Genomic DNA, 13,231 nt, shown 5'->3' on the forward strand with positions numbered 1-13,231 from the left:
ATTATAAGAGGCATAAAAACTAAAATGAGAATAGAAGTAAAAATATAAACCATATCTGAGCAATACAAGTGACAGTGGTGTGACTGATAGTTGAAAAGTCAGATTGTGTAGTGTAGCCTATGTACAGCAGACCAATATATGAGTAAATAATGATACTTATCAATATAGTAGCATAAGAGAAAGTATTTTAGGATATAGAGTATATTATGTAACAAAACATGATAACACATTGACATTATATTGTGTAAAATAGTGTGAGATATAGGATATAGTGCTGTGTAAGGTGAAATGTGGTTGAGTAGGGAAACAGAAAATTATTTACCTTGTGAAAGCTGTGTTTTACGACACTTCTCAGTGTAAGCGAAGGCAGCCCAGGTCTACCCGGTTGTGCTGTGATATTGAGAGGTCATACATTTTCGAAAAACAAAGAAAGCACAGCAGGTAAGTCTCAGTGCTGACTGAATTCACATATTTAGTGAATTTAAACCACGATACGACTAAGTTAATATTTACTCCGCCTTGATGTGTGTCCTTGTAACGCTGTCTAAACTGCTAGCACAGTAGTTAGCTTGTAAACTACCTGGCTAGCTGGCTACTAGACGTTAGTTTACCCAGAGAGCACTGAAGTGGTTTGTTTTGATGGCGTGAAAATGCTGTTTTAATGTCTTGTCTAGCTAATATTTAATGTTGTGGGGATGTTATTTAGGGTTAGTGTCCTGTTTGGGCATTCAGTACTCCACTGTGTGTGTTCAGTGGTGTTATCAGCTAGCTAGCTTGCTAGCTTGTTAGCATGCCTGCATTCGTTAGCCGGCTTGCTGACAGGAACCGGCAGCGTGTCGTGACTTCCTCAATCCCATCTGTCACCATGTGTGTCACGCTATTTCTTTGATCAGCTACTTTCAAGGTGACACAACAAATCAGTTTGGCTCTGTCAGTAGTTAGATGCTCTGTCTTTTAGGTTATTCAAGTGTATTTGGCAGGAGCAAAGCAACAACTAGAGCTTGTTTATGTGTTCAGCAAAATGTGTAAAATTTGTGTCTTTGAATGCACCATCTTTGTTGTTATCTCGCCCTGAAGGTATTTCCTGTACCCATTTGTATTTTGCAGATGTTACCAGATGTGTTCATGGTCTTGTTTTGGCCTGAACACTGTAGGACTGCTGCATAATAAGCACATTGGCCTACATACCTGAAATAGTTTAGTAACAGTACTCCAGTCCACAGAGGTGTGTCTCGGTCACCTACTGAATACTTACAAAGGTAAAGAGCTGAGACTATTAGTCAATACTTGCTTAGTCAATTAACCGCAAAGAAATGGGCATTTTTCATTACTCAAGGAAAAACGTCTGGTATTTACTTGTTCCAGCCTCTCAAATATGAGGATTTGCTGCTTTTCTTTTTCTTAAGTGACAGTAAATTAATAGTTAATAGTTAGTCACACAAAAAGCCTTTTCAAGAAATCACTTTGGGCTTTAGGAAATCATGGTAGACATTAGGATTGCAGCGACATACCAGTTGCAAGGTATATTGTGATATGACAGGTGATGGTTATCATACTGAGTACATTTGCTTATCTATGATACTGAAAAAGAAACACAATTGGACGCTGAGTCTCCCGTTTATTTTGGTCATTTTCAAAGGGGAGACTTTTTACGCATACTTCCGTTAAGAAAATGGTTTCAAGTTTTAATTATAGTAATGAAACGTTTGTTCAACTAACAGTAATGCTTCTGTTTTCATTCCTTTAAGGGTCATTTGGACTGATAATAATATGAATTAAGTAACACTGTGATACCACAAAACAGTAATATTTTTTGAGACGTACACCAGCATTTTGTATAAAAGGCATTTTTCACAATGTGCTAACATTTTAGAGTAAAATTAATCAATCAAGAGAATAATGGGCAGATTAATCAACAATGGAAATCGTCATTAGTTGTAGCCCTATGTGGTGGTTTGTTCAACAAACACCTCGAGAGCTAACCTACATTTCAAGCACCGTTTGTTTCTCAGTGTAGTTCATTTTATCTTGTGCTCACAGCCTCATGCTGATACAAGATGTTTGAGTTCAGCCTCAGTCTGGTACGTACTTTCGCTTTAAAGAACCTTAAATTTGAAAAGATAACAGCATGCCTGCAACGGTTTTGAATTTTACTCAGTGAGAACAATTAGAGCACTTTATCAATGTGTCACTGTGTCCTTCATATTTTAAAATATATTTAGACAGAGGCAGAACATGTAATGGCATGTAAACCTGGTCAGCTTGTCTGTTTGGGATTCTTTGCTCAGAAATGTATGTAGTTGTGCAGGGTTGTGCAGTGATGGGGGAGGGGGCTTCATCTCAATCCAGCTGTGTACTACAGCAGAGATATTAATGGTGCTGAGGTGGAGGCTTAACTGTAGAGACAGGGTTTTGTTTTTTGTTTTTTTTATAATGATAATCTCACCTGTACGGCTGGGTATCACCAATACTTACTGATATCCTCCAAACTGTGTCAATAGAACAGAGTATTAAAAATATTTCCATTGACATTTGTAGACTATATTTAATTTGGACAAAGTTCTTGTGTTAAGACAGCATTCAACATTTGAGGACCTTGGCTTTAAAAAAAACATATACTGTGTGTATTTCTGTAAGTAAGGCATTAAATCTGTACAAAAATGCAGGTGTTATTACAGCATCATTTCAGTAAAATTTCTAGCAGGGCCCAGCCTGTCGAAGTACAGTACCTAACCGGACCTGTTTGTTTGTTTTTCCATCTGATATGACATTTATTCCAAACATTAATTCTGCATCTGTACGTGTATTTACACGTGAATCCAGCACAGATATTTGTAACACAGTGTGGATTCTAATAAACATGTCTGCTGCTTTTATTTAAAGGAAGCCAGGATGTCTGAAGAGCTGTCCCTCAACATCAACATCAAGGAGCCAAGATGGGACCAAGGCACATTTATGGGGCGCGCCAAGCACTTCTTCATGGTCACAGATCCCAGGAACGTCCTGCTGTCGTCTGAGACTCTGGAGGAGGCCAGAGTGATCATGGAGGACTACAGGTAGAGGGTCAGGAGATGAGAGGATGGAGTTAGAGGGTAAATGATAATGTTAGGGAGACTGAGGTAGTATGAGGCGTGAATAGAAAGGAGAACTGGCGTAACCAGGTTGTGCTGTGGCTAGTTGTTACACTTACACTGAAGTGGAAAAGCCAGTGGGAGAAATGTCCTTTTCTTAATGGGGGAGCATCAATCTAAAAATTAGTATCATATTGTTTGTGCCGCTCAATTTGCTTCACAAACTGTATAAGTAAGAAAGCGTATCTGATTTGTTAATTATCATGTTGCAAACTTGTGTTCCAGTGCAAAAATATGCTGTGTTTGTTGGATGTCTGCTTTTTTTCAACATGTGTAAAATCCTACATCACTCCACTGTTTTGACTTCTTCAGAGCGGGGATCGTTAAGCCTGGCCTGACGGAGGATGCGCTCTGGAGAGCCAAGTACATCTACGACTCCGCCTTCCACCCTGACACAGGGGAGAAGATGTTTGTGATTGGCCGGATGTCCGCTCAGGTGCCGATGAACATGTCCATCACAGGCTGCATGCTCACCTTCTACAGGTACAGCAGAAGTGTCAATACATCATTCAGTGTATTAAAAACAACAAACTGAAAATGGCTTTATTAAAATACAGGGAATAGAAGAAAAAGAAAAAAATAGAGTATACTGAATAAAAATACCGTTTCCATGTGATTTAAATGTAACCTTAATACAGCACTGCATAAAAATAGAGATTTTAATCCCTGCACAGAGTGAAAATCCTCTTAAAGAATAAAAAATATCACTCTCACTGCTGAATACTGATAACTCATTGGGCAGCTGAGAGGACAGTATCATGTCATAACTGACAAAGTCATGTGATAACTTTGTGTTGAAACAACAAATTGATCAACAATTAATGTAATAGTTTGAGCTATTTATCAAGTGAATATTAGCTGTTCACAGATTTTTATTCAGTCTCACTCAGTCTAAAGGTTCTTATATACCAGGGACGTAACAAATAAAAGCAGGAAAATGTGAAATACTCACCTGTGAGTATTTTGCATCAAAACTATTCATACTGATAGGGATGCAAATACTGTATATGACAGTGGCAACAGGTCCGACATTGTTATGATGTTGTGATGTGACGTCTGTTTGGCACAATGTGATTGTTTGATGATGTCATTCATGGTGGGAAAGCGCAAACCTATTCAGAAAAAAATGCTTCCTTTTTTTGTCATGTAATATCTGCATTGTCTGTATAAGAAAAAACACCCTCGCTGCTTTGCTGTTTGTCTTGATACACACACTGAGTTGATGAATAGTAGAATTATGATATAAAAAATTTGCACAACAGGTTTTGGAAACGAGATATTTTAAAATTAAACTGCTGGAATGACTGCCTTCCTGAAGTTTGTCTGGTGATAATACCGTTGATCAGTGGGGGTGTCATTTTTGTATTCCACCACTGGTGGGAGCTCAAGCCTTAAATTTTAAATTCCACACATTGTTGCGAAAGACATCAGAGGATTTATCAAAGGAAAGAATATACAAAATACTGGTAGATTAATCTGCCCTGTGTGATTAAAAAGACCAAATCAGATAGAAGGTTCCACTTTTAAACTCTATTTACTCCTAAAGGGACAAAATATTAATGCAGTTGTTTTGCTGGTTAACAGCGACATGGATTGAGGTTGCTGCATGTTGTGCAAAGTGTCAAGCTATCTGAGACTAACCTGTGATTTACAGCTAAATAAACGAATAAACTGCTACTTTAATACAGACAAAAACTAGCAATGTGATCAACATTTCACAGCAGCAGTATAAAGAAACAACATCTCTAGCCACGTGTGTTTCTGTGGTTTACAATGTTCCACAACACAAACAGATAACTTTATCTTTCACTTATGCATACCAGCTTTGATCAAAACTAAACTGCTGGGTTGATGGATGATCTTGATAACTGTAAGTTGCAGTGTTAAAAAAGTATTAATCAAGGGTACATGCAGTGTGCTGAAAATAATAAACACTATGTCTTCTGTGGAGACTGAAGAACAGCACATATAAATGTCTAATTGTAGACAGGAAGGTACTCTTACTTTTTGCTCCAGTGTTCACACTGTCACCAAACTCTTAGTGTAGTGCCATAAATTGTATTTTGTACAGTACAGGTTGTTAAATTTCACTTCCTTAAAACACACTGTCCCCTCCGTTTGCAGGACTACTCCAGCAGTGGTGTTCTGGCAGTGGGTTAACCAGTCTTTCAACGCTATCGTCAACTACACCAACCGCAGCGGAGATGCCCCCATAACCGTGAAGTACGGAGGACTTGTCACTTCACTTCCACTCTAGATCATTCCTGTCCTCCCTCTAAACTAGTGTCTGTAAGGAGGCTGTGGGAGCTGCTGTCCTCTCCCCTTCCCTCACAGCGGTATTACGTTCCACTGTTAAGCATGCTCAGCCCCATGTCACCATGCACTCATGCTGACATAGGTTATACGCTCCTGGTTCATGTCAGGTCAGCGTGCATTATGCATACTTTTTTATTGTGCCACAAAATGCATCCTTCAGATCCTGCAGAAATGCATCAGATGCATGCATTTGTAAAGACGAAGACTGCCTTCAGAACAAGCAAATGCATATTCATGGATTAAGCATGTCACATGAGGATAAATATTATTGTGTCTTCCTCTGCGTTACCATTATTTGTGACGATGCTCTTGTTGTTATCTTTGCATTTTCACACATAGCATGAATTAACTTACTTTGAAATTTCACACCTTAGTGTTCCTGATAAAGTCTCGGCCGCAGACCTTGTGCGCTGTGGCATAATGAGTTATTTCTGATGTGTAGAGCCGTTGAGAAAGGAAGTGGATGATTAAGTGTGAAATGTGTCTCGTACATCTGTCTCTTTGCAGTCAGCTTGGTGCGGCCTATGTCAGTGCTACTACTGGAGCTGTGATCACTGCCCTGGGCCTTAAGTCTCTAGCTAAGGTAATGACTGTGGTTCAAGTGAATGAACAGATGAAGCAAATCAGACACACTGATGTGCATATATATTTGTGCAGAGATTTGTTGTCTGAATGTGTTTCTGATTCTGCATCTTTGCAGCGTCTCCCCCCAATCGTCAGCCGGTTTGTCCCCTTTGCTGCTGTTGCTGCTGCTAACTGTATCAACATTCCCTTCATGAGACAGAGGTGAGACCTCGAAAGTAAAAGCCAAAGACCTCTGCTTTGTTCCCCCGGGAGCTACAGGTGCATCTGCTCTACATGAATTTTGATTTTGTTTCCTCCAGGGAGTTGAAGTACGGTATCCCTGTGATGGATGAGAATGGAAACAGGTTAGGAGAGTCCCCCAATGCTGCCAAGCAGGCCATCGTGCAGGTGGTGGTGTCAAGGATCGGCATGGCAGTGCCAGCTATGGGTAAAGTCAACATTATATGTGATGTTTGCCACTCATTACTTTACAGGGTTCCTACACAGTATGGAAAAGTATTGAATTTTCAGTTCTGGATAAGTATGGGAAAAAGACAAGGGAGCATTGAAAAATATTTTTGTTTTTAGACTATTGCCCATATTATAACAGCCATGGCCAGAGGCATTACGTTCTTGGGTTGTCTGTCCATCCAATCATCCCATTCTCTTGAACTCGATATCTCAAGAACGCATTGAGGGAATTTCCTCAACTTTGGCACGTTCGTCTACTTGGACTCAGGGACGAACTGATTAGATTCTGGTGGTCAAAGGTCACTGTGGCCTCAAACACATTTTGAGCCGTTACTCAAGAATTGATGTGCTAATTATGACAAAATTTCATAACAATTTTCAAATATGATGAAATGATTAAGTGATTCAGTCATTTTATATCCAAAAAGTCAACTTTACTGTGACATCATAATATCCTGCAAAACCTAATTTGTGGCCATTATTTAACGTCATAACATTTGGTGGGATACTGAATTGGTGACACTAATCTTGGGTGCCCACCTTGAAACTGGTGATTGTATAGATCTGTGGTTCCCAACTGGTGCAGCCATGGGGTCCAGAGTTTTTCTCATGGTGTGTGGAGCAGGCAGCCAGCGCAGCCAAAACACACTCCTACGTAGAGCTGCCTCTATGACTGAACATCACAGCCTGCAAAACAACTCCAGACATCCACAACCAAATAAGTTTGAAAGAAAATTTTCAATTGCATGTGTACATAGCATCACAAATAACCAAATACTGAACCTCTGTGAATTATGCAGTCATTTTCAGTACTTATTAATAGAAGAGACTGAAAAATACGGAGGAACTATAACATAATATTAGTTATTCAATATATTAAGAAAAAATAGTATGACTGTAGGTAGCAGCGCTTAGTTTATGTCCTCTTTAGCCTTTCTGCGTAGGAGTGTGGTCTGAACTCTGATAATTGATTTGTATGAGCTACAGAGTCGAAGCTACAATCGTCTGGCAATCGTTTGGCAACAAAGTATCATACATAGTCAGCGTGTAACATACATGTTAACAGTTTGATTTTAAAGCTACTTATTTACATAATAAACATACAGCTGTTTGTACTGATGTGTCAAATATGTTCTGAAAACTTTATCAAGAAGTCTGGAAATTTGAGTGTAGAATTTTGAAATGGAAAATGTGTAGAAAGCCTGACTTTACTTGTGCATTAAACCTCACTGTAGTGGATGGCACGTATACTTAAGTCTAAAATTGTCCATCGTGAACCAGAACACTTCAGCTGATGTATCTTTGTTTTTTACAGCCATTCCCCCTGTTATAATGGATGCTCTGGAGAAGAGAGCTTTCATGAGGGTAAGCAGACTGTCATACTGTTGGTTTTATGTTTGAGTCAGTGGATTTACTCGGTCTGCTGGTGTTTTGTGGGGCTGAAAAGAGTCCCGTGACATTCCACATGGTACATGTACATTGTATGCTTATGTCCAGACAGACAAACATGTCACATTGCCTCTGATTTTGTGTCCCTGTAGCGCTTCCCAATTCTAAACGCTCCGGTCCAGGTGGGGCTCGTCGGTCTGTGGTAAGTAAATTATATTTTATATGGACTCGCACATATCTGTACTAAAAGAGACAACTGGTGGCATTTAAAACATCCTTCTCCTTCTCTTAATTTTCAGCCTGGTGTTTGCAACTCCTCTGTGCTGCGCCCTCTTCCCACAGAAAAGGTAAAGACTGTAACATCACCCTCCTCTGAGAAAAGGAGGTCATTCCTGTACAAGCACGGGCAAATTCACAAACGAGTTGTGCTGCTTTTAGGGCAGCTAAACTTACACAAATGAGACAAAAACAAACTGTAATTCTCAAATGCACCCCTGACTGCTCTGCAAAGCAAATGTCTCAGTGCTCCTGTGTTTAAATTGGGTAAAATGTATGGGATTTGGTGTAAAACTGGCCCCTTTTTTAATGCATATGAGCCTCATTGCAAAGCAGTTCAGCTCACAAAGATCAGCTCTAACAGCCACATGCAATTACAGTGAAATGATTAGCATTTTCAGAGAGTTTGTGGTAACTGAAGCGCATCTGTAAGGGGTGTCACACCCAGACTAGTGGTCTAGTGGTCAGGACTTGTAGCTCACGATCTGAAAATTGCTACAAAAACATTTATACTTGCTAAATGGATAATGGCAATCAGAAGGGCAAATTGCACTCAGCTGCAAATCTTTGTGGCATTATTATTAGCACAATATCTTTTGTGAATCAGACCTTGAGACCATGCTGATAGCAGTTGCAAGTGATGCCCGATTCATGTTGCAATCAGCAGCCACAATCCATTCCGTGAATTGGCCTGGCAGCATTATCTAACATGTCGCCACATTGTAATTGTGTTCAATCCTCTCATTGCAGCTCTATGAGTGTGAGCGGGCTGGAAGCAGATCTGCAAGAGAGGATACGAGAGACCAGCCCCAGCACCACCACCGTCTACTTCAACAAGGGCCTGTAGGACCAGCCAACACGTCTCCATGCACACACACAAGACATCCCGACACACACGTTATATACACATGTATGTTGTCCTGTGGGCACAAGTGGGAGGACGAAACTAAATTTATTTATGCATTTTTTTTGTTTTTGTTGCGTGTACTGCTGCATTCATTTTTTGAATTTAACCGCATGGAGCTGCTCCAAGTGTAGGGTTGATGGAAGAATAATGGAAGGGAAAACAAAACACTCTGAGAAGGAAGATCACTGACAGATCTCTGCGTACGTAGATTGCACTCCTTAGAAAAGACTCCTTTTTTTTTATTGTGTCGTGGTGTGTTTTCTGTCTTCCTTTGGTCAAACCTGCCTGTAGAGGTGGCAGTTCATGAAGTTACTGACTTGTGTTTCACTCACCAATTTTTCATGTTGCATTCAGGTTCACGCAAGTTTGAAGTACTCTGATAAGTTATTTGTAACTCCAGTTAAAAACGAAGGCTTGTGCTTGTAAGTCATGTCTGTAATTGCTTCTGAATGTCACATAATCTTTTTTGCCTTGTGCCCCCCCCTACTTTCACACTATTAGATTTCCTCTTCCCATTTTTGCCTGTTGACTTTAGTATGTTCAAATTCTTGCCACCAATTAATTTCCACCTAGTACTTCAACCATGTAGTTACACAGGAAAAACCAGTGTGTTAATTAGCTCTGAAATGTCCAACCCTTGATGAATAAGTTCCTCTTTTGTTGTGCTCCTTGTCAACCGGTGCAGCTTCTTACTCCCTTCAGCTGTCCCTGAAGTGTACTTACGCCCTCATATTTATAGACCAGGTGATTAGGTGTTAGGTACAATGTGGCAAAGGAAATATGTAGATGTTATACTGCAAAAGCTCAAAAGCACAGCCATACACAGGCATCAGTGAACACTAATTAACATAAATATGTACTCTTGCCATGGCAGCCTAATTTTGAAGGCCTTTTATCATTTGAGATTACTTTACAAACTAGTGCAGTCGCAATCTTTGGTGGCATATTAATGATTGTTGTCAGTGGTGGTGCTCGTTTGATGGTTGTGTCAGGCGGTGGAATATACTTTGTTGTGTCAACATGTTGTTGCTAAGACAAAATGATGCTCTCAATTTGAGTTTGCCCTTTGTGTGTTTTAAATAGTCATGTGTTGTTGTCACGTGAAAACTTTGTAACTCAGATTTTGTTGGTTTTAATGTCCTCACTCGAACTAAAGGATTTTACAAGGGAGTTAATAGAAGTGAAAGCTGTCTAATTTCACTTCCTCAAAGTCGGAGATGCAGGGTTTTTATGTGCAACAGCTAGTTAGCGATCTTCACCGTTGAGCCATTGATGTCCCATTGTACCAGATGAAAGAAGCTAATGCTGCGTGACAAAGTCAAAATACTGAAAGCTTATTTCGGGGCAGTGGGTTACTGTGTGCAACGTCTTTGTTGTTGCTTTGAGAAAGTGGACAGTTTGGCCACATTCACACTGTCGACTGAACACGTGACTGCTCAGTGTGGTTAGGTAGCGATGATGGTGTTGTGAGGAAATGTATCCCAGTGTCGTCTGTCAAGATTATGCAAGAATAAGTATATTTTTCTTGGATATGTTTATAAATATAAATATATATATATATATATGATGTACAATATATGGAGCACATATGCATGAGGAAATTCAAAGAATTTAACTTTAAGGTGTGCCTCTGTTAGTCTATCCTCCAGACAGCCCCATATATGCATCGGAAGACTGTCAGCTGCTCATATTCTAGAAGAGCAGAGGAGTTTGCTGCAAATATAGAAAGTGCACCTTTAGGGCTAAAAAATTGTGATGATTTGTGAAAAAGTGATGTTTCGTGTTTGTTGGTCAAAGAAAAATGAATCAAACACACAGCAGCGTTGTAGTTCTCGAGATTGCTTTTTGAATGTTGCAACTCGGACTTGGATTCCATCGCATTTCGACTCTTTCTTGGATTCTATTTCAAGACCGGTCAAGACCACACCTGCAGGGATATCACTAAATCACCAGTGCAAAAAAAAAAAGGAATGTTGAGTAAAGATAGTTAATTTCAGCTCCTTAGTGTTTGTTTGCTCACGGAAAACAAAAGAATATTCCCATGTATAAAATTCACCTCTGCAGTGTCTTCTCATTGTTTTATCCAGACATTTCTCATGGTTCACTTTTTCAAACACACATATACAGTGTATGGCAGTAAAAGGGGTGAATGAAGAGGAATCCTCATTTGTTTTCTGTGGTTGTTTTAATGGGAATGTGGATCTTTCAGATCAATTTGAGGAGTGCCTACGGTTTGCATGCTCCACATTGTAGCGTCAGTGTGTCATGTAGTGTCGGACTTGTGCTGGTCTGGTCTTGACTTGGTCTTGACTGAGGCTCGATATGCTTGACTTGGTCTCGGTTTAGGTGGCCTTGGCTACAACACTGCTCTACAGTAAGACTGCACAGGCCACTTTCACACTTAAATTCACCTCCATCAAACATCTGTGGTCATGTAAGGTTAGGTCATTCATTTGAAGTAAACTGACTGAGTGTTAAGGAACTGCTATCAACTTCTGCACTGAAGCACACCATGATTGTGTTTTTATGTGATCCTAAAACTGAAAGGTTTAATTCTAATTTGCTATCCAGATAATTGTATAAATGACCCTTGATGTGATTTCCCACTTCGTTATGAGAATGGGGATGTCTTTATTGTTTTCAAACGACTGATATCAAACTCTTCTTTCACCTTTTATTCTTCATTGTCATTCATATTTTCATATACACACTAAACCCCCAGACGACAGCTTCTGTTTGAGTCCCTTACCTCCATCTGTGACACTGAGACATGATCACATGCACTGCAGGACAGTGTTTCAGAGTTAACATCACTGATTGTATTCCAATATTTGATACAAACCTTCACTGCATGACTAAGACATTGTGTATTGTGTTTGGGGTGTTTTCCTGCATTGGGTGAAACTGCTCTTTATAACCTTTGCTGTGCTGCTGTAGTCACATTTGTGTTGCTATTTTAAAGGAGCTTTTTAAAGTGTATGTTGAAGATAGTATTTGTTTATGGTGCTGGATGATGTTGAAGGTACTATGGTTACTGCTAATTAAAATTTCATTCATTGTCTGGCAGCTGTCATTGCTCATAATCAAACAGCTTTAGCTTCTGCTTTTGTCCTTTGTGTTTTTCTGCTCTTGGAATTACGGCGCGAAAGTGTCAAGAACAAAACTGGAGGGTTGTAGTCAGCATTTAGAGACATCTGTAAACATGTATCTCAGCTTGTGACTGTGCTGTACCACCGTAACATGTCGCACCAGTAGATCTAGCCAAAGATGAGACGGGTATGAGTTGTACAGAAATTGAGGAGAGGAAAAGTGTAGCTTTTGAGGTTTTTGTTTCAGCTTTAACGAACGGACCTTTTGTCAGCTTTTCTCAAAAACATGTTTATTTTTTACAGAAATGGTCCTCAACTTTGTCAGTGTAACACCAAATTCTTCAAGAACATCGCAAAGCATTTCCTTTAACACACAGTTAACAGATTGAAGATATAAATAAATAATGCAGTTTAGATAAAAATCATGTTTTGGCAATTTTGTCGATGTTACAATAAATCTTGAACTTACTCCACATAGCTCCAGTGAAGTCAGAGGCACCTACTAATTCAAAACTTTGGTTGCCATGAAGAAAATGTCAAATCTTTCCATACTGAAGGCACAAATGTAAAGACAATCTGTTACTGTTACACTCCGTGAATGTTTTGGTTATGTCATGTACATACAACTTTAACACACGTAGTCCTGTCAGTATTGGTGCACAGTGTTTTCTCCCTCTATTTTGTATTGTGTTGAAATATATTTCCGTGATGTGGAATGTATTATACTCAGAGCAATAGAATAAAATATGTAACATGAAAGTCCAAACCTGTCTGCTTCATTTGACATTATTCAACATTCTATATTGTAAATGAGTCAGTCGTTTGTCACATGGAATTAGACATCTCCTTTTTTTTCTTGCATCATCTTACATTTTTGCTGCTGCTTTATAATAGTCCACGTTTCCGGATGGTTCTGGGAATCCATGGTTTCTGGTCTGTGGAATGATTTAACTGTTCCCGACAGCAGTATAGTTGCCTCGCCTAAACATGGGCAGCAACTCTACTCTGCATGGCATACAGCAGTGATCCACAGCAGGAACGGGACAGCACCTCACATTCCCACCAACACACCGGACTGTATTCCCCGC

General features: G+C 39.6%; 1 protein-coding gene across 2 annotated transcripts; it reads left to right on the plus strand.

Moving 5' to 3' along the window:
- The first annotated feature begins 360 nt into the window (after positions 1-360).
- On the plus strand, positions 361-12,909 carry sfxn3 (sideroflexin 3). Of its 2 annotated transcripts, XM_049600292.1 has the most exons (12): positions 367-441; positions 1,108-1,259; positions 2,884-3,056; positions 3,444-3,614; positions 5,256-5,354; positions 5,955-6,030; positions 6,148-6,233; positions 6,332-6,459; positions 7,798-7,847; positions 8,024-8,073; positions 8,171-8,218; positions 8,898-12,909. In XM_049600292.1, exons 3-12 carry the CDS (start codon positions 2,893-2,895, stop codon positions 8,992-8,994), a joined length of 969 nt encoding a protein of 322 aa, XP_049456249.1. In that variant the 5' UTR covers positions 367-441; positions 1,108-1,259; positions 2,884-2,892; the 3' UTR covers positions 8,995-12,909. The 2 variants fall into 2 exon arrangements, with proteins under 2 accessions (XP_049456250.1, XP_049456249.1); XM_049600293.1 differs by lacking the exon at positions 1,108-1,259 and having other exon boundaries at positions 361-441.
- Positions 12,910-13,231: the final 322 nt, after the last annotated feature.

The sequence above is a fragment of the Epinephelus fuscoguttatus genome, linkage group LG16 (assembly GCF_011397635.1).
Source record: "Epinephelus fuscoguttatus linkage group LG16, E.fuscoguttatus.final_Chr_v1".
Taxonomy (NCBI): domain Eukaryota; kingdom Metazoa; phylum Chordata; class Actinopteri; order Perciformes; family Serranidae; genus Epinephelus; species Epinephelus fuscoguttatus.

What these genes read in the sequence shown, in the direction of transcription:
- sfxn3 (XM_049600293.1), top strand. Translation starts at nt 2,893, where the DNA reads ATGTCTGAAGAGCTGTCCCTCAACATCAACATCAAGGAGCCAAGATGG. An exon ending in CATGGCAGTGCCAGCTATGG is followed by an intron (nt 6,460 to 7,797) that starts GTAAAGTCAACA and finishes TGTTTTTTACAG; the next exon opens with CCATTCCCCCTGTTATAATG. An exon ending in GCCCTCTTCCCACAGAAAAG is followed by an intron (nt 8,219 to 8,897) that starts GTAAAGACTGTA and finishes CTCTCATTGCAG; the next exon opens with CTCTATGAGTGTGAGCGGGC.